General features: G+C 36.3%; 1 protein-coding gene across 11 annotated transcripts in view; it reads right to left on the bottom strand.

The window, feature by feature from the left end:
* Positions 1-240: 240 nt before the first annotated feature.
* PARD3 (par-3 family cell polarity regulator) overlaps positions 241-26,611 on the bottom strand; it is a 457,578-nt gene continuing 431,207 nt past the window's right edge. For all 11 annotated transcript variants that reach the window (XM_074867651.1, XM_074867643.1, XM_074867632.1 and 8 more), the window contains 3 exons: positions 15,485-15,605; positions 5,757-5,884; positions 241-2,362 (listed from right to left, as the gene is read on the bottom strand). In XM_074867651.1, coding sequence (XP_074723752.1) covers positions 1,969-2,362; positions 5,757-5,884; positions 15,485-15,605 — 643 coding nt within the window. In that variant the 3' untranslated portion in view covers positions 241-1,968. The remainder of the gene's footprint in view (positions 2,363-5,756; positions 5,885-15,484; positions 15,606-26,611) is intronic.

The following is a 26,611-nucleotide window of genomic DNA, read 5'->3' on the forward strand; positions in this document are numbered from 1 at the left end:
GGCCTAAAATAACACAGGACATTAAACTGAGTGTTTTTTCCCTCTGAGGATAGTCTTCAGGTGTTCAGCTGGGCTGTAAATCTTTTCTTTTCTTTTTTTTTTTTTTTCTGATGTTTATAAGTGCTCACAGAAAGACACACGTAAACCATTAGGAATAGGATAAAATAACATCTGTTAAATATTTTTTAAACTCAGTGTCTGCAGCAGTTCTCATAAGGGTCTACAGACAATACCAAGACAGGGATGGAAACAGCCTTTTATTCTAAATTTCATATGTACATGGAAAGCCATTTTACACAGTTTTGTAAATTCTGCGTAAAAGAGCTATTGTCATCCAATGTCACTGTGCTTACACTAATAACAACTTTTAAACATGGAGTACATTATTAACAACAAAAACTGTTAACAAACAGGCATAAAATACACAGATATGTGTGCTGATATTTCACATATATTCTAGAAACGAGTTGGCGCAAAAATAAAATGTGCCAGTAAAAAAAAATAGGCGTTTTTTTAAAATCACGCAATACATGATTTTCTTTCTTTCTTGCTTGCTTTCTCTCTTTCCTTTTTGTACACGATAGGCTGAGATCCATTCTCAAGCCTTTTCACATCAGGATTTGCAGGCACTTCAGCAACCCAGCTATATTTTTTTACAATACACGAAGTTCAGACCAACAAATATAAAAACAGCTGCTGCAAAAGAAATTCTCATATCCCATATGCACATTCAAATATTACTCACTGCTAGAGCAATCTTTTTTGCTTTAGTTATTTTTGGATACTGACATGTTTTCAGGATGATGTGTAACAGTTTGTCTCCACTTCTCTCTCATTCATATACTTAAAGGTTTATTTTTAATGTAGCATCACGATGTAACAATACAGTATACGGAAGCACAAAGCAATTGTCCACAAAGGTTCACAAATCATAAAAAGAAGAATTTGTTTTCTTTTCAGCTTTTTGATCCAAAGAAAAACTTTGATTTCTTCTGCTCTTGCTTCAAGCAATCTCCAAAATCTGCCCAAAGACAACTGTGTATCAGATGACCAAGGGATGATACCCTCCCTAGTTCTCTTCCTAGACACAGGTGCCATATGACCAATTCATTTAGAAGTAAAGCAAAGCAGAACTCAGTTGTATATTTGTTCATAATTTCTCATTTTTAATAAAATAGTAAAATATACTTATCAAGGGCTTGGCTGTGACTGTATAGTTTCTCTCCAGTTATTTAATTTGTAATGGACTGTGTATTAAGATTATAAGGCAATTGTAACAGGATTCTCAGGATAACTGAAAGCTTAATATTGTTTTCCTCATGAGTCAGGATAAAGGCTTTTTTAATAAGCTCAGAGTGGGGAGAGAGAGAGAAAAAGAGTGCATATGTGCATAATAGGAGAAGGATAGTTTTTCAGCATATAGACACTTAAATATTGATCAACAAAGACTCATAATGACTCCGCCATAAAACATCTTAGAACTGCAACTGCAATCCAGACTGGAGCTAAGCCTTATCCACTCAAGAGTGATATGTAACCTTCCTCCTGACCCAAGAGAAATAAAAAAGGACATGTCAATGCTTCCTTCAACTTCAAATTCATTAATTTTATGCCACAAAACTGCATGTTGGTGTAATAAGTCACTGCAAAGTAAAACACATTACAACAAATCCTAGTAATAAGCCATTGACAACTACTGGACTGGGCTACAGGACTCGATACACAGGGGCGGCGTTGCTCACTTCCGCTATGATTGTCAAAGGTGGAACATCCTTCCATGAATTCAACACTTGAGACAGAACGGCAAAGACATAAGGCCTACCAACGCTTTGCCCATAGTTTTAAAGGCACTGAAACAGACAATGGATATATTCCTTAGTACCATTAGTTTAGAAAGTTTTCAAAATATAAGTCTTTATATGAAAATGTTCCTTATTGCATGATAAGTTGATCTTCATTTTCTTCACCTCAAGAATAAAATGGTCTTCCCTTTTCTGGTGTTTGCAATCTGTTCAGCCTTGCTACCTGAGATGGTGAAGGTGGTACATCTTGCCTGAAAGGCCCTTTAGGAGGGGTATAATTAGGGTCCTGAATTTTCTTATATGAGTCATAGTTGCCAGGCCCTTCAGAAGAAGTTTTTTTTTTCAGTTGTTGTTCTTTCCGCCTCTGCTCTTGACGAAGCAGTTCTTGTGTTTCTAGCATTACCCTGGCATTGAAGCCATGTCCTCCCATATAGCCATTCCTCGATCCCTGGTAGCTGGAATATCTGGGATTTTCCTTTGCAGTCTGGAACCCTTCTCCAGGGGAATAGCTCTGCTCCCAGGAGTCTTGAGATACAGAACTGGCATTTTTTCTGCTTTGCCTGGAAAGAAAAATGGAAGAGGCTTTTAAGACAAATGTTCTCATTCCCCTTATGCTGTTATTGACAATCTCTGGGAAGAAGGGTGCTTCTTCAATGCCATCAGGTTTCCCCCAGCTATAGCATTCTCCAGAAGTCATGTTTTCTTCTGCCCCAAAGAGGCATCTTGCCTCTTTTGTTGGGAGAACATTTCCTATAGAGTTGAACTATATTTCTAGGCCTCTCCAGGAGGAATATGCTGTGAAAACCCATCCAGTGTTACAACCACCATCCTGTTCTCAAGAAAAAAGTGCTTCAGTTCATTTGCAGACTAGGAAAGACCATACACATTGTTGTGCTTCCTAAGAAACCAGATAACAGCCAGCACTTGTAAAGTCACTCATGAAAGATTTGAATCTAGATTCACACTTGATTAAAAATGCAACCGGCAGATCTTTAAAACATTTGCTCTAACACTGCACAAGTCAGAAGATAAAGCTCATTATTGATAGGTAGTCACACAGATGAGAGTTTCTTCCTCCCATTTCCAGAACTAAGAAATTTTGTGCTATCAGGACTGTTACCCAGTTTGCTATAGCTTTCATAAAAGAAAAGGCAGAGATAACCTTTTTTGCTCCTTTTTTGGCTCCAGGGGGTAGTTAAATAAATCAAATACATGTAGGAATTAGAAATTCTTATCTCTTTTCACAATAAATCATCACATTATTTTGAAGACAGATTATGGTTTTGAAATAGCTTTAATTTACTATCAAGCTGCTAGATGCTTTTATGAATTTAAATAAGATTGGTGATGATAAAGTAAAACAATTTTGTGCTGCAGCAAAAGAGATACCCACTTTGAGATTGAAATTAGTGTATGAGAATCAGGCAGTAGAACAAAATATATTGTGACATTAATCAATAAGAAAATAATTTAGTTGTTTATATATGGTTTGGTTTTTCATGTCAACACACATGACTCAATGTGGCCTCATCCAACAGTGGAGAGACAGGAGACCCAGAGAATTTTTCTACCATTAGTAAAAGTAAAAAGTCACCTAATGTTTTTTCAATCTTCCGTTCACACACATAATTTGAAAATGACCCTATCCACCTTATTTTATAACAGATTTTGAGACCTCTGGATGAAAATTGTTATTCAGGGTGAATGTAAATTATTACAGCATAAATTACAACATAATGTAAATTCTTATGCAAATTTTTATAGCTGTTCTCGATATTCACATATGCAACTTTGCCAAAGAAACGATGTTTCTGAGCCATGTTTTATCACTCCCTGGAATGAGAGCAAATTGAACGAACCTCTGTAGGCTACGAAACTGTCAGGTTTCTGATCTAGAGCAAGATAAATTTTAAGTACTAGAAAATTAACTTGGAGTTAAACATTGCTTTTACAGTTTCACATGGGACAAGAGGATGACTAGTTGAACTAATTTAATTTACTGACTGTTTTCTGGTACTTGTTCAAAATTAGTTGGCCCACATTCCTTGTCTTTCTGGGAAGATCCTTTAAAATTGACTCAATTTTATTTGTCTTCAGTACTAATGATTTGAATATATAAAGAGAAGAAAGCAGTCTCCTAAAGACTATGCAAGATGAAAAGCAACAAAGCTCAAGAATGAAGCCAGTGCAAAACTTTAATCATTACAAAGCCACAGTTGCAACATTAGGCTTGGGACCTAAGTTTCAGAGTAACAGAAAGATTTCTTTAAAGATCAGTCACAGAGTTATGAACAGTTTGTAAAGCTGGAGAACTGGATATCCCAGCTTGTTATAGGAGTATCGTGGTATTTACAGTGCTCAACTTTAGGCCAAGGTCCTGAAATTCTGTCTGCTCTGCAGCACAGCTCAAATACCCAGAGTGCTCAAGCAAAGTCATTAAATTGTCATTAATTACTCAGTAACATGCTTTGCTAGTTTGCTGGTCATTTCTCATGTTGAAAACCACATTGAGTGAAGTTCTGTCACTCTTTTCAAAACAATCCTTTCTATGACCCAAAGCATTATTTTCCAAATTTATTGTAGATTAATTTTCTCCTTACAGTTATTAATTTCTGTCACTGGAATTGCATTGCAACTGACTTCCAACTTTTAAATGCTACCAGTGATTGAGCAGGACAGTGAAGCAAATTTTAAGAATCACCTCAACTTAAAAGTGACACTAGCATCCATGCTCTTCTACTCAACCTGTGCATTGCTGGGGCTAGCGAAACTGAAAGAGAATTTCTCAGGAAAAACAATATGGCAGTAATAGGTGTGGTCACTTCAGAAGCAAGGTAGAGATAAGAAGTAAAGTGAACATTAAGATTTTCAAAATGATGAACTAACAAACTAAAAAACCACACTAACTTTACATTTTCCTTTCCTACCTTCCAAACTTAACAGAAAAATTCTACACTGAAAAGTGTTATAGCATGTGAAAATCTGACTGATGTTTTATTTTCAAAGTTGTTGGTAGGATCCTGATTAGATAACTTTGATTATGAAACTTCTGTTTCCAAAAAAGGAGTTATGATACACTTGGTAAAACACATCACAAAATTTTTTTTTCTACACCATTTCCACACAAAGCACAAAAAATAACACAACCTTGTGGAAGGGAATTTGACACCAACCTCCGATGTAAATGATTCTTCATTCAACCACTGCCACTGATATTTGAAAATGCAAAGACTATTTGCATAATGCTTAACTATAATAGCTAATTTATAATACAAGTTGGGTAAACTTTTAATACTTTTTAAAGTTAAATATCAAGTAAAAGACATTTTGCCCAAACAGCTCATTTTAAAAAATCTAAGATTTTTTAAAAATACAGATTTTTTTTTAGATGAAAAGTGTATTAACTTTCAGCATTCCATTGCTAATGACCCAGGAACTTATACGAAATGTATATACTTGAAACTTGAAGGTCCTGATTTTTTAGACAGAGTTTCTCAGTTTCATATTCTTTTGTTTGAGGTCTTGAGATTTTTTTTTCCTTTTAATTTTTCCTCTGCATTAACATCACTAAGATAGAATTTCTACCTAGTAAGGAATTAGGCCACTGACATGTCAAGAGGGGACAACCCATGTCATGCTCAGGAGAATTCCGTAATTGCAGAAGATTAAACTGAATGGTGTCCCACAAAAAATAGCTTTGTTTTAATGTCTCAATTCTGTTGGGTGCTGAGTGTCATCAAATCCCACTGAAATCAAGCAAGAAGTAATTCTCCTAAAAGCAACATCTACCACGTGCTCTCACTTAAGAAATTTTATGTCTCTTCCACATTGAATACATTCTACCTTATATCAACGCTAAACAAAAGTGTCTGCACTAAGTACAACATTTTCCTTCCACAAATGAAATTAGCTCCAGGCTCATATGCACTGAATAGCTTCAGACAGTTACCATACCTGGGTAATGAGCTGTACTGCCGCTGAGCTTGTTGGAAACTCTCTCTTTCTTCTTGCCGCTGCCGCTGCATTTGAACTTCTACTGATACTGAGTGTCTGCCACTCTGTGAGTATGTCTTGGTGCTTGGCTACAAAATGAAAACAAAAATGTCTTAAACAAAGCAGAAAAATGCCCACAAAAGAGTTATCATTTAAATTGTTATTGCATACATACAGTTATGTTTGTTTCAACATGTGGTTTAAGTAGGTCTTTCGTAATAATTAGGTTAAATTCTGACCCATAACAGTGGCCTGTGCTACAGATTCTGTTTCTGACCTACCATTTCTGAGATGTATCAGGAAAATATTGGTCCAGAATACGTTATGCTTTTATAGTAACACTGAAATTTAAATTAAGTCAGTGGAACAGATCTTCAGACACTGTAAGTTAGCCTAGCTATGGTAATGCTAAGTTTTACACCACACTGAGGATCTGAGGGAGGAAGGAGCACAACAGCTCTTTCAAACCTCACCAGTACGCTCAAGGGATGCTCTCCCTTAGTGTAACCATCCTATTTGTTGTTGGCCCAGACATGCACCGCTTGCTTTTCAGAGAGACGGGGAAACATTTTCTGGTTCAATATGATCAAGTAGACAAATTTAGCAAGTCTCTTGTGGACAATGGGGAATCCTGTATCTCTGAGAAGGATTTTAGATAACATCTTAATGAGGTGACAATTTGAAACTTTGAGGCCAATACCAGGAGCAAGTGAACATGGATGGCCTTTCTGGGAATACAGAGCATTACTGGTCAAGATCTGGCAGAACGGCTGGATTCAAACTTTAGATTATGAAAAAGTTTACTTTTGTAGAGATATCCCTTTTCATTTTATATTACTACTTTATTCAGATTTTGTGATTTCAAGTTGCAAAATAGGGTGCCACAAAAGTCAAAGAGTATTATGGGCTTTTCTTGTTGTTTTAATAATAAAGTTTCATCTAACAAAGAAACAGAGCATCATTTCATTGGCTTAAAATTTCCAGTTCTATTCAAAATACATAAGTCTACTCACTGGAAGGTTAGGAAGCATAACCACTTGTCTGAGTCTGGGAATGAAACAACTTGTCTCAGACTTGCTTTTGTTAAAGCACTTTTTTCCTTTTTATCTGTGCCTTCCTTCAAAACAAACATCTCTTGTTTTTTGCCATTATAATTTCTGCAGCAGAAAGATATCATAATGGCTTATAAATATCTGCAAGATAAAAGGCTTCTGAAAAGCTTCGTACATTGAAGAAAAGTTTTAGAAACTAGACAGTTGTCATTTGTGACATAAACTTCTCCTTTGTCTTACTATATAGCCAAGTACCTGCAGGTAGCCAGAAACACAACAAATTTGAAACAGGTGTACAACTTTTAGAAACTTGATTTTCAATAGCAATACACTTCAGACAGATCATCAGTCTCGGCTCAGAATTTAACAGATAAAATTTGGTGAATAACTGCTTTTCCCAGAGAAGATTATGAGAAGATTACAAGATTTATGAGAAGATTATTGTGCAAAGAATGCGAAAGCATAGACTATGAGTAGCGGAGAACTTATTTCAGAGAATCCTCAATGCAAGACTGATGTCTATTTCAGAATAGATTTACTTTGTAAAACCTCAGTAAAACAGTATTTCTTATGAAAATACTTTAGGAATGGTATGATGAAGCAACAAGTTGAGAAAACAGAATCGTGTGTCAGCCTTGTGGGAAATTTTCTTAGAGGTGAATAAGCTGTACATATGTATGGCCAAACCAACAACCCCCATGGAGATTTCCTACTATATTAAATAAGGGCAACACATACAGAGCAGTGTTACAGTTACTGCATATGTCAACATTTCTAACTTTCTTGACTTTATTGAGAGTCTTCTGACATTTGGTATTTTATTGAAGGGCTCAGCTTATGGAAGCGAGTGATTACCTGAAAATCACAAGATTTATTTGTGAATTCTCTCCAGTGTGGTTATAAGCAGCTTACAGAGAACCAGAGGGAAACTCAGAAGTTCCCATCTCAACTTCTCCATAAGGAATAAAAACATTTAAACTAAGATTTTAGAGCCAATCTCCTCATTTCATGGGTTCTACTTTAACAATGTTGGAAATCTTCCAGCTACATTACGTCATATGTGAGAAAGTAGTTATCACAGATAAGACATAAAATCAGAATTGTTTCTCCTTATTTGAAAACACAAGTTTCATTTTTTTCAGTTCACTGTAAATATAACAGATTAAAGAATTTTACAGTTCAGGGAATGGTTAAATTACCAAACAGGTGGAGCTAGAATGAGCTGCTGCTCAATTTAGGTTTATACAAGATACTAAAATGCATCATCTAGAAAGCATGAATGCACGTACATGCACACACATGTGCAGAGAGTTGAAGTTACCACAAAAGCCTTTACTAAAGTGACAGAGGCTTTGAAAGCCCTAATGGACTACGAACGGACTAAGATCAAAACGTAGATTTAGAGATATTTTTTTTAATGCACACAGGAACCAATGGTTAAATAGAGGCAAGGACTATCACGCCTGTCTGCCCACTATAACACATGCCCAGAGTGACTGGATCTGAGGAGTTAGGTCTGGATTCTCAGCAGTTCACAAAGAATTTCATCTAATGGACAGCATTTATAATTTGATGGGTCTAAAGGAAAACATCTAAAATCCATTATCCGATTTTCTGAAGGTATGCGTACCCGTATGCCCCGTTAAACTAAGCAGATTTGCAATATTTAACTAATTTGAAAACGATACTTATTTAGAGTCCTGTCTGCATGTTGTTCACATCTACAATAAGCTGTTCATATAACTGAATCTGCTACTTGATTTCAAGCATCCAAAAATAGGCAATGAGACATAAAAATACTGCTTCTGTATGCAATCACATATTCCATAACATATATACACACAGACAGGTACATTCCTCCATCTTATTAATGAAAAGGCCTTTCTTTCAAATCTTTTAATTAAGAGCCTCAGTGATACCATAATGAATGACACTGATATATGGTCATGATGATATAAAGACTTAACATATAACTTTTTGGATTCTTAACTTGTTCAGAAAAATGCAAGTCTCCATACAGTAATTTATCTTTTCAATATGCTTTTGATTATAAACCAAAAATATTTATATTGTAAGTAACCTTAGTCTGCAAAAGCTAATTGGCAATTTTGTCTCAATTCCCAAAGTATACTTTCATACATATATTTTTATATAAAATATATACACAAACACACATCTATATACATGCATACCCCATTTCTGTCAACACAAAATGGAGATAATTAAAAAAAAAAAAAGTTGAACTATTTTCACATCTTCCAACCGCAACAAAAAAACGTGTAAGGAATACACATAACACAGTAATTTTAACACTGATATCAACACAAGGCTAAGTACAATTATAACAACCTGAAATCATCCAACAAACCTAGCAAGAGCTAGGTCTTCACAGTACAGATTGATAAGAACTCTGGCCTTGTTTGCAATGAGATGTATGACAAGCACTGACCTTTTAAATCAAGATGCGGTCAAGGCCACAATAACAACCAAGGCTGCATTATACAAATAAATGTATGTTCGTGTCTTCCACAATACATTTAAGTGGCAATGATAGTTATTGCATTCAGCATTGTTAAACAGTACTCAGCATGTAAAATTGTGCTTTAAAATACATGAAATTACACAGCTCTCTTCTCAAAGAGGCATTAATTTAAAACCAGGGCTGCGAAGTCAAAAGTTTCTATGGATTTCTCACTTTATGCAAGCAACATTTTTTCATTTCACAGAGAATGTATCCCCACAGCTCATGTTGCACTGACCACTCTCGGCAGTAAAGGGCAGCATATTTTAGGGGTGAAGGTCTCTCCTCTCTTTCCTAGCTAAACCACTGGCTGCCCACACAGTTTCTTTCCCTGCAGAATGGCATTTCAGCCCACAGAGGGTAGCTCTGCATGGTGGCAGCATGAATTCTGCAGGACTGGCACAGATCAAAGTTGCCACAGAATTACGGATCACAAGGGCAATCTGGGGCCCTGGGCTTTCAGGGAGACCCAACCAGTTCAGGTTACCAGAGATCCAGCATTTGAGATGACACACCCATCTGACAGCCTACTGCCATAGGGAGAAGCTTGGAGAAATGCTTGCTCAGACTCATAGTATTCCTTTGTATTGATAAAGAAACAGTTAATAGAAAGATTACTAAAGGAACAAGTCCCTTAGTATTTTCCCAGTTATTAGAAAAGATCATTATTTAATATTGAGTGTGCTAATTATTTTCCAGATTAAGCTCTGTGTTTAACCAAGAAGTTTCACATTCACCTGGGAAGTTGGTAGACACAAGGTCCCCCAAAAGTCCACAGTTCATCATTAATCAGAAATAAATAAGATTAAAAGACCTTGCCTGCTTTATGTGTAAATGTACTTGGCACAGATGACAGACAATCCAGTAACTGTGTATATCAAAACTCAGAATGATAAAAAACATTCAATGGTTCTGGGAGATATCCTTGAAAACTATTTTTACTTCCATCTTTTTGTTTATGTTGCTATGGTGAACAGAACATATAGCAATATTTCTTTTAAAAAATTGCCAACAGGTGTGTGTATTAATTCAAACACCATATAATAAGAAAAACCCATCCCTTTGTGCATCTTTCTATGGTGTATATATAGAAAGTTGAATGGCATGGTATGGGACAAAGATTTCTATTATATGTATAGCAGCAGCAGAAAGAAAATACAGTATGGTAGAAACAAACCACTTGGAGAGCCCTGAAATTTTGCCTGGGGTATTTACAGGCACTGCATGCCTATGAGCTATAACTATGTTTGCTTACAAACTGAAATGATTTCATTTATTTTTAAAATTTTTGATCTTCATTTTCCGTTTCACATAAATCAGTAGATTGAAACTAGTAGGGGAAAAAAGTTTAACATATAGAATTTTAAAGTCAGAGCCTACATCTTGGCAAGAAATTGCTGGTATTTCATTAAATCCTTCTCAGGTTTGACACAGAATGGATATTAAATACACAGCTGAAGAGAAACTACCTGTGGAGAGGCTACCCTGCACAATTTTGGTTTCCTCTCTGAAATAGATTGGGGTAGGAGACACAACAATTTAGCTCCTAAGGTATTCTTTGTCTACTGCAATGCTCCATTAGATATTGCCTAATATCTTGAATAAAATATCCTGAAAGAGACTCTTGAAATGGATTCATAGTAGAAAGAATTAATATACTACCTTTCTTTCTCATTAATGTGTCGAGTAATTCTACACACTTTATAGACTGATATAAACTTTACAATGTTTGTTTTGAATATAGTCTGTTATTCATTTTTCCAGGGAAAATTAATGTTACAGTCAAAGTTACAGCAATAAAAATCAGGCTTTCATTTTTTTTGAAATAATTTTAGGTTATTTAGAATTCATTATGGCTTTGAATAGGTCAAGGACCTGAATACAGGCATAAGAAACGAGTACCATAAACAGAAAAAAAAGAAATTTTTTTTTCTTTAAATCTGCCTTAGAGACAAGATCTATACACCAACAAACAGCAGGAAAAAAAGCATAGTCCCTGAATTTTCTGAACTTTTATCTATCTGGCCATGCCTAAGTATGTTATTAGGACTTCTGGAGTCTTTCCTCTATGAAAAATATGCAATTATTTACCTTTCACAAATCTGTGCAGATAATTAAAGCTATACTCAGGCAAGTCAGGTAGTGTATTTATTTTGACCCAGTTAGCTGTTATCTTTTTATTTGACTCCTAAATATTTAAAGTAGAGTTTGCTCAGCTGCTCTCTTGATGACAATTTTCTCCCACCATCCAAATAGATCTGAGATGACTGGAGATGAATGTATTTGTGAATGGAATTAGCCACTTTCCATTTTTAACACTGATATTTTTACTAAAGATGAAGAAAGAAACCACCAAGTTTTGTCCCTCCTGCATCTTTGTGGGGTTTTTTGATTGTTGGTGTGCTTCTACAAGCAGGACTGGCAAACAGTTGTAGTGTTTTCAATGGATTTAATATGCTCTTTTTTTTTAATTGGATTGTTCATTCCCATGACATTTAAGGCTATAATGCTGTGTTTTTGTTATTGAAGGTGGGGATCTGTTAATTAAGATGTGACTAGGAAAAAATACAAGATATGGAACAAATTACAATCAAAATCCCCCAAACCCCAGGACTGGTGCAAGGAAGGATAAACCTCAGCAGACCAAATACTACCCAGAAAAGAACAAAATCCAGAGGCTCAACTTTGGTACTGAACAGAAAAATCAGCCCCAAAAGAATCTTGCACTGATATAAAAATGTCATAACAACAGCAAGGGCCTTAAATATTAGCAGACATACTGTGATTCCATGCAATTCTACATGCCCAGATACACGTTTCTGCAAACTCTGACTGGAATTAACACCAGCAGGATTAAAATGAATTAATCATATTTTATGTTATTTTTCTTTTTTGTTTTCCCCGTGCAACATCAGGCATACAGTATTGCCCTTGAAACCCTCTTGTACCTTGTTTTTTGAAACACGAAAACTAAAAAAGCCATGTAAGAGAAAAAAAATTATTAAGCCTGAGAAAGTTATCTTAAAATAAACAAATGCAAAAACCTTTTCATAAAGCTGTGACTCAATTGCTGAACTACTGGGTTTTAGAGATGGCTTGATGTTGCAAAGTTAGTCAGTTATTAAACCTTAACAGTGTGTCATTCAAATGGCCTTGAGCAGAAATATTATGCTGCTTAATAGACAGTGTCATCTCATTCCAGCACTATCACTTTTTGTGTCTGTTAAGCTGCCTGATGCTGTATGAACACTCATAGCCAGTCAAGTATTTTGTTTACTGGCAGGGCAAACACAGCCAGGCAAAACGTCCAGCTCTGTCACATCGCTCATCTACAGAGAAACAGCCTTCACCTGATGTGCACAGACAGAAAGGGATGGGATCCAGCACTGGTCTCTCTGCCACAGTTACCGCTCATAGCCAGCATGATGTAGTGCTCCGTGGTATGGAGATGTGCCTCCAACACGTGGAGAAGACTGAAGGTATTCATCACAGGTAACCGGACTCCTGTGTCACAGGCCATTAACAGTCCAGGATGGATTGGAGTTGGTGATGTTCATAGGATCATTTTGATAATATATTAGCAGGTTTCTGAGCTATTGAGCTCCTCTGAATATCCTCAGAGTTGCCAGATTTCCATCAGTATCCATTACTTAGACTGCAAACTTTGTATTCATTCACACTTCCTTAAAGTACCCAATAGTCCCACATCACATCAGCACTTTGTTCCCTATCCTCAACCCTCCCATCAACTTGTTAATGAGAAATGCAAACTACTTATCACCACATAGCATACACTCAGTGGATGGGGTTTTCCCTTCTTTCTGTCCAAACCAGGTCAGAGTTGGCTGCTGTCATCCGACTCAGAGGCTTCTCTGGATGTAAAGCCTTTTGTTTATGTAAGCTGTGCAACCCACCTCTCTCAGGTGAAAACACACTTTTCAACAACAGTCCATGTACAGGTGCACTTTTCACTGCTGCAGTTTGTAACCAAGAGCTTACAGATGGAGAAGACTGGAAAGATGTTGATGAATGTATCTAAGTACTTTTCCTGCATATGTATTATAAACCACTTTTGTATTTTTTTTGTGTCACTGGCATTTAATAATACATCTGGATCTGTTTTGAGCGGGTGTCTTAACAAAGTCCATCATTTTAGACTAATATGTTAAAGTAACACACACCCCATAAGAGAGAGGGTTATGGCTCCTTAACACTGAAATGACTGTGAACTGCTGAAATGGATGAGATCATTGCTTTATCCTTTCCAAGTATTGTGATCCTGAAAGGCTGGAGTACACGATGGAAAAAAAATAAATTATAATTCAAAAATACTCTGGGCCAATTTTTTGTAAAGTACTTATCTAAAATAAAACATTTGGCCACCTATGTATTTAACAACAGAGCAGCTCCTACAAAAGCAACAATAAGCTTCAGAATTAATATTAATACATTAAGCTGAATTAGTCACTTCAGGCTCATTTGCATGATCTGTAGAAGGGGAGTAAACAGAGAGATCCCATTTGTTTGAATAAGAGAAAAAGGAAAGGTCAGTGTTCTGACCCACAATTTAGGAAATTATTCCATTCCTAAGGTAATCAGCCTGTCATCCAAATAATTCCCTCCTCGCTCATTACAAGAAAGTATAATAAAATCCAAGTTGCCTGTCTAAAGTTGCTATGGCATTTAGATATACAACAATTTGGCCCATGACCTTCAGTAGTTAAGTTCCCAAGTCTTCAAGAGTGCAAGTTTTTCTCATACACAGTTTTCCCAAGAATGCTGCTCAAATCTCTCATTTGGAGACTAAACAGCAGTTGATATGCATAATGGAAAGTACTTCCAACACCCAGCCCCCTTTCGTCCCAAAACTGCTACACTATAACTGTGATGAGCTATCACATTATCTTCACCACATCAAATCAAAAAACATCTGGTCATAAAAAATGTTTATTTTATTTGTTCAATTTCAGAGAAGGTTAGAGGTTTTCTAACATGGGAAAAGAGAAGCCTATATCCTGATACAGTATGTTAAGCAGTGTTAGGTCATTTAGGGATACATTTACCTTTGTTCCTCTCCATGCTGCATGTCAAAAATACCACAGGTTCAAATTCATGAGTTTGAGATGGACAAGGACACAAAGACCCAACAAAAGTCAAAAAATCTTCTATATCCACCACAATAGGCAACCAAAGATGACATATGCATTATGATATTACCTAGGTTTTTCTCAGTGACTTCATACACACAGATGCAGATCTTTGGCTTTTTCCACCTCAGTCTCATGTGCATCATAATGCTGAGTAACAATAACCCATCACCTACACCCACTTTAGAGGGATCTGTGAGAGATTCTACTGCTGTCATCATACATCTCCCACTTTTTTGGGAACACAAGCAAATTGTTCACTGTCTTTATTGTGGAATTTCAAACAAAAATACAATAAAATATTTGTCCTGTATCTAAAGGATCCTAATTTAGGATATGTAATTGATTAAAAAGCAACACTGATTCATTCAATTATGTTAAACAAGATAAGCACTTGGATTTACATAATTGTATCACATCACTAGATCAGATTGAACAGGATTTAAATGATCAATTAAGACAAATATATCAAGACAGACTGTCTCGGCTAATGTAAGTGGCAAAGGGGTACTATTGTGAAGCATGCTATTATGCATATCTCTCCTTTTTTACTGTGAAAATACATAGCTCTTCCTCTTAAGGAAAAGAACTCATCACAGTGATATTGTTTCAGAGAAAATACCATTTACAAGGTTACATGTTTCCTCTAAATTATTTATTGTTAGTATGTGTTTTATTCTGATTTTCCTAGAAAATTTCAGAATAATTGACATTGTCTTTGAGGAAAAAAAATCCAAGTAGTAACTCACAGAGTCAAGGGTCTAAACACAGAGCAAATAATGCTATATGCACAAGGACAGATGGCTGAAGAAATTTAAAAATGAAATAAATATCACTAAACCAAAAGTGGGGATAACAGAAAGGGCAGAAGTGTGGAGGCAGAGGACCCTGCATTCTATCGGTCTGCTTCCAACCGGCCTGGGGACAGCGAGTCAATCTCTCCAGATTTGGCAGGCTCCGTGTACTTACCCATGGCTGCTCAAAACTGTAAGTACGTCTCCTGTCCTCCACGTCCTCATCTTGCTTTGCTTGCTGAAACTCTTGTCTCAGGCGCTGTATCCGGTCATGATTGTTAGGGGTTGATCTGTTGCTAAAACAGGGAGGATGGAAATGATCAATATAGTTGGGAACTGCCATCTGTGACTAATTTCTTAGCACGGGACTGCTACTACAGTGCAGGAGTACAGACTTAGAAATAACTATCAAGCATTTAGTACAAAGATCTTCAATTTTTTTAAAGGTGATTAATGCTGTTTGATTTATAAAGAAACTTCAGATGGTGTAAGGATAAGACGAATAAGGCTATTTCTAAAAATCACCAAAAGTTACTAGCATCTTTTCAGTCCATGTTACTTCTAGAAATGAAGAGGAATGCATGTGTTAGTGTCAGACTTAACATAAAGGGAAATTAAGAGAAAAGTCCTAATGATCTCTGCTACTGAATAAACATGAAAAATACTTTTTCACAATCAATAAATTGTAGTACTGTCAGATCCTTATTCACATCAAATTCATTACAACATCTGAAGACCCTACCTATATAAAATTTGATTATTTTCCTCAATCAATAAGAGCCTGTCATCCCTTAGTTTTGTTTTTAACAAGTCTTTTAAACTGATCAGTCTGAAAGCATTAAAGGGCTTGGGGGCCAGTAAAAAGCAATCCACTTGACAGTGCCATAAGCAGGAATGCATCTGGGCAGCAGACCAGCACTGGCTGATGCTCTGTGGACGCTGGTGGGCTGTGGAGGGCTCAGCCCCAGAGGTACCACTACATAACATTACACCCAGAACCTCAAATTCTTCAAAACCACAAATTTTTCCACAACGCTTGTCACAGGTAATCTGCTTTTCGTAGCACAGGTTTATGTGAAACCATAATGAAATATGCACAGGAATGGCTTCTTTCACAGGGCAGAGAGAAAGTGGATATTTATTAATCTCGTTGCCATTTTTCCAGCTGTGCGGCTCACACCTGACCCCTACAACCCTCACTGTATTTCGAACATGTTAATGCAGGAATCACAGGAAGCCTGACAAACAAATATGTTATATCAAGACTGACCAGAAGCAGTTTAATTTTCTGCTATGGCCTTCTTAAGCCCTGCATCTCATCGTTTATTTCAAAAGAGCTGATGAGGAATGGTCAGCTATTACTTTGTTTCAAAAGAGAAACCTGCAGGGAGACAATAGAAAGCAATTCCATAGGTTCCAGTTCTTAGACACAGGGTACAATAAAACACAGTGAATTTATATCCCATGACTTCTCTCATATGAAAAGAGACAATTCTGGAGTCCATTTGTGACTGTTTTCCACATCTTTTGGGACTGGTAGGTGCAGTGGATTGGAGATTGTAGATATTTGAGATGTTACCTCCCACTCTTTTCAGTGCCATTAAATGGAGCTTATCGGTGCTTGGTTAACCAAACAGAAAAATTAACATGGTTCTAGCAAAGGCTAATTTTTGAAGAGGGTTGGTTCTTTATTCTTTTCTTTGAAACCAAAGGCAAAGAAAAGGAAGGAACTTAAGGAAGTTTTTTCTTTCATTGTTTTTGCAAATGGGAGCTTTAAGAAATGCTTTATTTGTGGGGTAGGACAACTTCCATGTGCAAATTACCATTTTGAAAAGTACAATTAAAAGAAAGCTTTATGTAGAAGAGATGGAAATAAAACATTGTGGCATTTTCAAAATCTCCACTTCATTGTAGGTGTGTTGCTAAGTTTATTTCCTTAATTTGACGTAATTTTGTGAAATGGCTTATCTTCATTTGCAGTTTTATGTTACATAAATTTATTCCTTATTTTTAAATTCTGCCCAGCTTTACTACACAACTACTTGTTTTTTCCCATGCATTGCTATACACTGCACATTTTAAATGCAATCATTGCAATCCAGTACAAGACATACAAAATACTTTAAAATGGTCTGTTGATTTTTAAAACTGATATTGTTAATCTAACAAACAAGTAGTCCAATACTTTGTACACTGTGTTTTCTGTAAGATAAATTGCACATAAATGTAGCAAAATACTTTAAGTATTAGTATTTCAGGTATAAGAACATACGTTTGAAAGAGAAATGCCACTGAACTTTGGTGCAAAATTACTAGGAAAATACCATATGTAGACACCTTGAAGTACTAAAGATGACCACTAAATAATCAGCCTTCCTTAATCAAGGTTGTTTCAAACTGTAAGGGATCACAGGGCAAAAGTGACAGTGGAGCAATTATCCAATGGCAAAGAAAAACAGAAGGCAAACCCCAAAAGTACTGCACTAAATCCTGTGCATTATAGGGAACAGACACATTCTACCAGCCCCAAAACGGGCTACTGGAAGGGTTATTACAGATCTGAGGACTTCTTCACATTTCTGATTGCTCCTCATTAAAACAACTATATCAACAGAGGGATAGCAAGCAAATGCATAGTGTCCATGCCATGAAGCCAAAATGTATGTCTCCTCCTGAACAGCAAATGCATGAATTTGACACCCTTTATGCTGCAGAGATGGAACAACAAAGGACAAGGAGGATCCTGGGATTTATGATTAACTTGTCTCCAGACCGAAGAACTTATTCTAATGACAAAAAAAAAAAAAAAAAAAAGAAAAAAAGAAAAAGAAAAAGAAACAGAAAAAGAAAAAGAAAAAGAAAAAAAGAAAAAAGAAAAAGAAAAAGAAAAAGAAAAAGAAAAAGAAAAAGAAAAAGAAAAAGAAAAAGAAAAAGAAAAAGAAAAAGAAAAAGAAGAGGAAATAGTCAAGCTGATTTAAGAAAAGTTATTCAAAGATATTAAAAGGTTTGATAATGGCAGGAAAGATAAATCTTTCAGCAATCTTTCTATTTCTTCTGAAAAGCAAGGGACATGACCCAAATTTAAAAAACTGCAAAAGAAGTGAATTATAAAAAAGGACTATTTCACAGAGAAGAAAGAGCTAAATTAAAACACAAAACCACTTCTGTATCTACTCCAATTTCTTTGTGCTCAGAAAGTCTGTGAGACACAGAAAGTGAGGTCAAGTCAGTGGTTTTACAATAATAATTTAAAAAATTAAACATTTTTATTTAGAAGAGGAAAGGGAAAAGAAAGGCAGCTAAGGAGGAGCTAAGATACTTCTAAGAAAAGATTATTTGAAGGCTTAGACTATATCTCATGTTGGCTTCCTTTTGTTTCCATTTTCTTCTCAACCTTGTTCTGATTCTCTAGGTTAAATTACTCAGCTGCCCTAACCTTTGCACCAGCGAAGGCTTGCACACCTCCATCCTGGCCTGTCATGCTGTCTCCCATTTCTTTCCATGCCTCTCTTCATCCAGTTAATTTTATAATCTGTGCTATGTTTTTTTACATGTCCCACTGCACTCACACTGCATTCAGGGAACACTTGGTACACCCACTTGATATGTCATTCAACCCCCAGCTAACCATCATTACTTCCAGGAGGAGGGAAATGCAAAAATCCTAATCACAATAAAAAATCATTACAAATAAAATTTTGGAGTGCAAACCTAAAAGTGCAAACCTAACTTTATTCCTTTTCAGGTCCTGAGATGTTCTCTTTTATCTACAACTATTTATGTAAGTCACATAATTATTCCTTAGGACAGATGTAAACAAATTATATCCAGTGTGAAGAGTCCTTAGCCAGTCTAAAGCAATTTATTGGATAAATTCATCCAACAGAGGTAGGGTCATATCAACAGACTACTAGGATGCAGGAATGCAGGTGCTCCTGCTGCTTAAATTCCCTTTTGACTTTTGCAGATGTATAGTGCAAGTCCTCCCAAGTTTAATTAAATGCACCATGTCTTGTTTGAATTTTTCATTCAAATTAACTGAAAATCTGAAGACAAATTCACCTTAAAGAATTCAGGACTATTATCAGGAAGGAAGAAGTTTAACTTGAAAATCATTCAAAGTTTATTGAAGATTTGACCTATGCTAGTCTTAAACATTTTATCAAAACTGGAATTACAACTCTCTACAGTAACCACAGCTTGCCCAGACAACCTTTCCCTATGCCTACTTAACAACAGGATGGCTGTGAACTTGCAGAAGATAACAAGCATCTCCTAGCATCAGATGCAAGTGATGTTGTTCTTTCAAAGTGCTGTCATTATTAAATGTTCTTAAAAGACATAAAAATCAAGGAAAGGCTTTTAGGGCCAAAGTTAACTTGGGCTGCAAAGCAGCTGGGCTTCCTTGTATCACATCTCTACTTGGCATCCCATTGCCTTCCATCTGCAGATGGCACATTTCACAATCAGCTATTTTGTGAGTGCTGCTTTAAAACACGACTGCCAGCACGGGCTAAAAATGCAACTGTAAGCAAGGCTTAGATAGGCCAGAGCTGTCACATACTTCCAGAAACAAACAGCCACAGCAATGACCATCAGAGTCTCAGATCATTAAGCAATGTCTCAGTGTGATGTCATGCACTCATGTACAGAGTTGTAATCCTTTCAAAACAGACAGATTTTTAGTGTGATAAAGTAGATACAAACATGTTGCTGAACAGGGATGACTAAAGCTTTGGAAAAAAATTTATTGGCCTGAAAAAGCATGGAAAAGGGTCTTAACAACATCACCAGGCAGTTGCAACATGACTAGAATAACCAAAAGGTTAGTAAACAAAGAGTGTTCTTTACACCTTGAAATCTTTTAACGCAGATTGGAGCTGCCAGGGACTCACTGGTCTGACCAGCTGCTTAGATCTCTGGATAGCAGTTATAAAACACAGATGGGTTCTTATTTACATCAAGCTGGCAAATAACTATCACCTATTTGTATAAAATAAATTCCTTTCCATTTGGACAGATTACTCGCATCATATTAAAAATCAAGAGCTGAATTTTAATCTATCTGTGCCTACAGGTGGAGAGGAGCAGAAAAAGAGTTTATTTCCATCCCATTGTGGATTAACGATGTTCTTGCTCTGGTGGCCATGCCTTAGTTGGCAGCATGCATCCTTGCCAAAGTTCAGAACCAGCTCAGTGTCTACAAAATTCAGTCTCTTCCTTCATGATTTGAGCAGGATGAAAACAGCGCAACAGAAAGCAGAGTGTTTATAATCTAATATAAAAGCTTCTGCTACATTTAATGAAACTCGAGCACTCTCTTGCCATGGTGCTTACTCCAAGCAGATGGATTTGTCTGTTTTGGATGGCCCTTGAGGGTGGATAAGCAGAAACTGTCAAGTTGTTGCAAAAAGCCATGGATGTAAAATAAAATGAAAGTATGCCCTTTACCAGGCTTAAAGTTAGCACCGTACTCCAATGCATGGTCTGCTGGTCTGTTCACTTTAAACAGATTTGTTAATCGTCAGTGACACAGATGACTGTGCCCACACACCGCGGGGCTGATGAGGCTGAGCAGCGGCAGAGTTTGCACCATCTCCTTCCTGTCACCAGCTTGCCAGCAGCAGGTTGGTCCTTTCCTATTATTTTGTTCTATGGTTTATTTTTTGACATCTAAATACCAGTCCTCAAGCTTACATTACTGTAACCATTTGGCTGGTCCTCTCATTCCAGTGTGCCCTACATACGGTCCTTCTCTGAGACACCACGGAATATGTTTTCCACGAACACACGGATATTACCACTTACTGACGTGGTACACAAACAGGAGCAACCATGGCTGGTGTTGTATAAAAGAGCTGTTGTGTGATTACAGAATTGCTATAGTCAGTCTGAGAAAAAAATCAGCTAAGCAAGAGATCAAATTTATTAGACTACAAATTTACTTGTAACATAGGTCAGTTATAACCTGAAAGGAGGTATAGAAAGGTTCATCCTACACTACTTTTGTTTTTCTTAAGTGTCAAATAATTTATTGGGAATAATGCATTAAAAGGTGGGGGAGAGGTGTAAAAAACCCCAAAATGTATCAATTACAAAACTGCAAATGAAAATAGCTTCTCTGCACAAGCTTCATTAAGTTTTATCAGCTAGTATCTTGGGGTTTTACACTCAAACCACAGGTCATAAATTCACAGTAAATCCTCCATATGTTCACCAAACACCTGAATTCAATTTCTCGTCTAGTTGTAAGAAACGGAATGTGCTGCTCAAATTAATTATGCATGCAAAGTTAGTTTCTAACAAGGGCAGCTTCTTGCATGCTGAAGGGTATGCATCCTATCTTATTTTTTTCCCCCAGATCTCTTTCAATCTTGGCTTATTTCTGCTGTTCACAAGGTTGTAAAAATCCTTCTCTCTTGCCATTTCATATTTGCTAAATGAATATAGGGCATGATATATCCTTTAAAGTCTGCAGTTTTTAAAGGCAGCTAAATTCAGGGATTGGCTTAATGTGACAGGCAAGATCTAACATGTTACCTGTACACATACCTACACACTTCAGCATATTAATTCCATCAAAACAAGGATTTAAAACCTAGGATTTATGTCAATATGTATGCAAGTGAAATCAGCTCATCAGGAAGTTTTCTGTCATTTCCAGTTTACTTCCACAGTGGTAGTCATCAACTCCAATACCACAAGAAGTTATGCAAGTCCCCAAACACACTCGCTTTCTTCAGTGAAAGAAATTAATTTCCAAATTTTGACATTATGATTTTTTGATCATTTCACACCAATTTCAACAGAGCAAATAATTAAAAAAAAACCACCCATACATCTTTATTCTCTGGTTAAAAATGTAGTCTCAAATGCTCTTAATTCGGCACTCGCTTCTGACGCGATGGCTATAAACAACACGGAGAGCTGGAGCTGATAGGGAGGTCACTTCACAACAGTCTTTACAAACTCTCCAGACTAGATTTCACTTTGAGTCCCTCTGTGGCCCTTCTGTAGCAGGACCATCATTTTACAACCAGTGAAATCTAAAGAATGCACCCAAGACCCTTTTTATTGCCACCATCACTCTTCCTTATTAGCCTGTCAGAGCCTGCACACCAGAGACAGAAATCCAGTCTTACTTTTCAGGGGAATACTACTAAAAAGAAAAGCAGAGATTTTAGGAGCTTGCTATAAACATCTGAAAACAGATACTCAGCTACTGTGATATCACACGGTCTAAGCCTTATTTTGGAGCTGTTAGATTTTGCAGATATAAGCCAAGCCATTTTTCAGCCACACACAACTTGTTACAGCCATTGTCATAGGGTATTGCGTTTTCGGAGTTAAAAAAAAAAAAAAGAAAAAAGAGAACACCTCATGTAACTTCAAAGAAAATACATGACATCTAACTGTGAATTTCTTACGAAGGTGTTAAGGAAACGGCAGAAATACACACACAAAGATTTAATAATCATGGAAAAAGAAAATAAAAATACTGGTGATCAAGCAAGGGAGAAATTTGCATTTTTGATTCTGAATGATATATAAAATTACTTCAAAGGCAGGCAGAGAGAAGTGGGCTCTTGACCTTCTAAGTATCTTCCTATCCTAACCAGAACAGACAATGATGGCTCCAGTGCTGTTAGGTCTGATGAATATCCACAATTAGGCATCACAGGCTATTTTGTGTCAACATGAGGAGTATTGCCTGGCACAATAATATAAAGACATTTAACAAAGACCACAGAGAAGAAATCCTCTCCTGGACCTAGCTGGCCATTCCTGTGCCAGCAGAAGGGATCATCAGAGAGATCCCTAGTGGGCTTTAGGCCATGTCGGCCTTTGTCTTAAACAAAGCTAATACAGCCGCTTTGCTGGAAGCTATTTAGGGAGAGTTCCCTCTGATCTCCTTTCTGGATGAGACCTGGGGGCAGAAACCTTCAGCAGAGGGGCAGCAACAAGTAGCAAGGGAGCAGTCCCTTCTTAAAGCATGGCAGCTATTTTCAAAAAGGAATATCTGTCCATAGGCAACTCCACCTGTGTAATGTGAATGTTGTTACACGGGTATAACCCAGCTCATACTAGCACACTTTACATGACTCAGCTACTGCCGTGTGGTGACACTATGTTTTACAGTATAAAATCTGCTTCAGAGTCCAACTCTAGCCAGCACAAGACTGGAGAAAAAGCCTGTGTCTCTTCATGGAAGGAGTTTAGAGACATCACAAAATAGAAAAAAGAAAAAAAAGAGATCCTAATTGTACCATTTGATTTGAAGAATTCATCAAAAATGAGTAATATTTTATTCAAACCACACATCATTACACTGTGTTTGTAAATGGTGAAATGTAGCTCTGTTTCAATGCAAAAAAACTTATTTAAAAGGTATTTGGGTCTTGCTTAATGCATTGACATAAGTTATACTGGAAACCCAAAAATATTTCATGTTAGTTTATTCCTCTTTAACCACAGAAATTGGTTAGGAAATAGGTATCAGGGTGTTGCAACTAGCAAAACACAACAGAATGTTTTTGACTGTTGTGAACACTTGCCCTCACTAAAAATAGCATCTTACTTCAAAGTACAAGTAAAACTACAGTATCAAGCAGTACACCACTAGACAAACAGTGATGTATAGACAAAGACATCTCTTTAGAATGCTCAAACATTTAAAAAGATAATACATTATGCAAAGGTCACATGGCTCCCACAGTCCTTACCAGTCACTAACATAATTGTAGTATAATTATTTCTGTTCTTTGACAGAGGGGTTATTGCATTATAAATCTCCAAATAATATTTTGATTGATTTTACGTTATATCTTACTCTAACTATAGGCTAATTTCCAAGTGCAAAATGGGAAGTTGTCCATTAAAAACAAACAAACAAAAATGACTGGCCTAAGGATATCAAAGCTAGGTCAAAGCTTCACATGGTTTCCCAAATTCAAAACATGGGGAGACTCTCTCTGCTAGGAGCATCAGTAGTAGATCAGAAATTCTATATAAAACACAGAGTAATGTGGAATCACTGTTTTATTTTTGGCACTAAATAATCTGAAACCTTTAAATAAAACTTTAGATCTGAGCTTACTGTTAAGAATTTCATCATTTAGTGCCTGTGCACGCAGTTTCCCATATGACTCAACCAAGAAAAAATGAAAATCAAAGCTAAGATTGATTACTTGAATTGGTGCCTAAATTCACATGGCTGATGTCTTCTTATGAAGCTGGTCGCTAAGATTTATACTGATTAGCACAAAAACTAATTAAGATTTTTAATTAAATATTATTTGCATATGGAGATTAAAAACATATCAATATGATATTTTGCAAAACAACTGATTCTGGATAAATCTTTCAGCATTTTATTGTAAAGATGAATATTTTAATAAATAGATGTTTTAATTGTGCTTTACCACGCCACTGTCTTGATTAACTTTAAAACTAGAAATTGACATAAAATTACAGTTATATTCAAAAAAATAATCAATTCCAGGCAAGAGAGATAAGAACAGCACTTACCTTTTATTCAGAAATTCAGTTGGTTATTTAGCGAGTCAGCTGAAACTCAACTTTTACTACTTAAGGTATTTTCAAGTTATTTTACTTCTTTTTCCTCTTGGAAATGTTGAAAATGTCCTGTACAGGATGCTCAGTAATTGCTGAGTAATTGCTATGTATATGCTCAGTAATTGCTATGTTTTGAAACACTGGATTAGAAATCCTGAATTCTAATATTTAGTGTTGTTGGGCTGCTTAATCTCAACCCAAGTGCAGATTTCAGATACCCAAGAGTATGTATTTCTTGTGCTGCAGAAGAAATACAACATTTACTTGTAATACTACTTCAGTGGTTTACCGAGACAGTTAGCCTGATAAAGGCTATAGGAAAGCTACTTTATTTACCAGGCGAAGGTAAAAACAGATTTTTCTCAACCAATTTTAATCATCTAAAAGGCAGGCATGTAGTTAAAACTACCCATATAGACCCTTTCTAAGGGAAATAAGAGAAAAAAATTTACTCCAGACGGGAATACACAGCACACACCTTAGGATGCGATTACCCTGAGGGCTCATTACTTTTCTTCATTGACAAAGAAGACTAGAGGGATGAGCTCAGGCTTAGATGTGTAGCTTTAGACAACTATATTAGGGCATATGAATCCCACTCTAGATGGCTAATGTGGGCTCAAGGTACGTGAAAAATGAATCATCCTAAGAAAATCTAGTACTAGGAATGCCTGGTAGAAGGTGATGATCAGCTGGCATGGTGGTATAACCCAACAGTTTAATCAATTACTTAGGCAGAAAAATGAATTAGAATAAAACTGTCTAAGTCACTCAGCCTCTCCATGTTTGTGTTCACATATCCACTTAGTCTTCCTTAAGAAGTGTTTTGAGACACCCGTATAAAGTCTATACAACAAACAGTTCTCATTTACTGTAATTTTAATGGTTCTTTACAGAGTACATTATAGTACTGTTTGAAATTCTCCTTTATAGGAAAAAACCCCAAGATTTTTAGTTTCTGAAACATACAGACATGTATAGCCATGTCTGAGATAAGACAAGAATTGCAACATAAAAGCTTCTGTGGTTAAGATCTCCTCAGTATGGCTAATTTGTATTTCAACTTTCACATTACTTCAGCAAATGCTATGCAAATGCTATAAGGTTTTCTTGAGTAACATAACTGCCATATGTTTTTCAGTAAACAGAAAGAAATGAAATATGTATAATAAGTAATTCCACTTAGTACGTCAAATTTATTTTGCATGATATTGGCATTACATTACAAAGTTACAATGGTATTATTTCATGTTGTTATTCTTGTAGTCTTAGGTTGATAATGTTTCATTTCGACACCATAATGGTGTCTCTGGGGATCTTGATGACAATGTGTTTTGACATCATGTTAAAATATATCCAAACTGATATCGCTTTATTTTGTGATCATTACCTAGTTTCAGCTGGATTTCTAAGACACTGGTTTATTTTGACATCTTTAATTAGGAAGATTTCAGTCCAAGTGGCAAGTGCTAAAAAAAAGTTTTGAAGATATTAAGCATGGCTGTGCAGCACACATTAGTGCCATTCAAACTTGTACTGGCCAGATATCCCAAAATATAACAGATCAGTCACATGGCACAAATCCTCAGTCAGATCATGAAAACATGAAAATGCTTTTTGTTCTAGAGCATGATAATCCATTTAATAAATTGTACTGTAGTTCTATTTCAGACACTTCAGGCAGGAGGCCCAGCAGCAAAAGCACTGCTGCAAACCAGAACCTTCT

This window comes from Strix uralensis, chromosome 1 (genome assembly GCF_047716275.1).
Source record: "Strix uralensis isolate ZFMK-TIS-50842 chromosome 1, bStrUra1, whole genome shotgun sequence".
Classification (NCBI taxonomy): Eukaryota; Metazoa; Chordata; class Aves; order Strigiformes; family Strigidae; genus Strix; species Strix uralensis.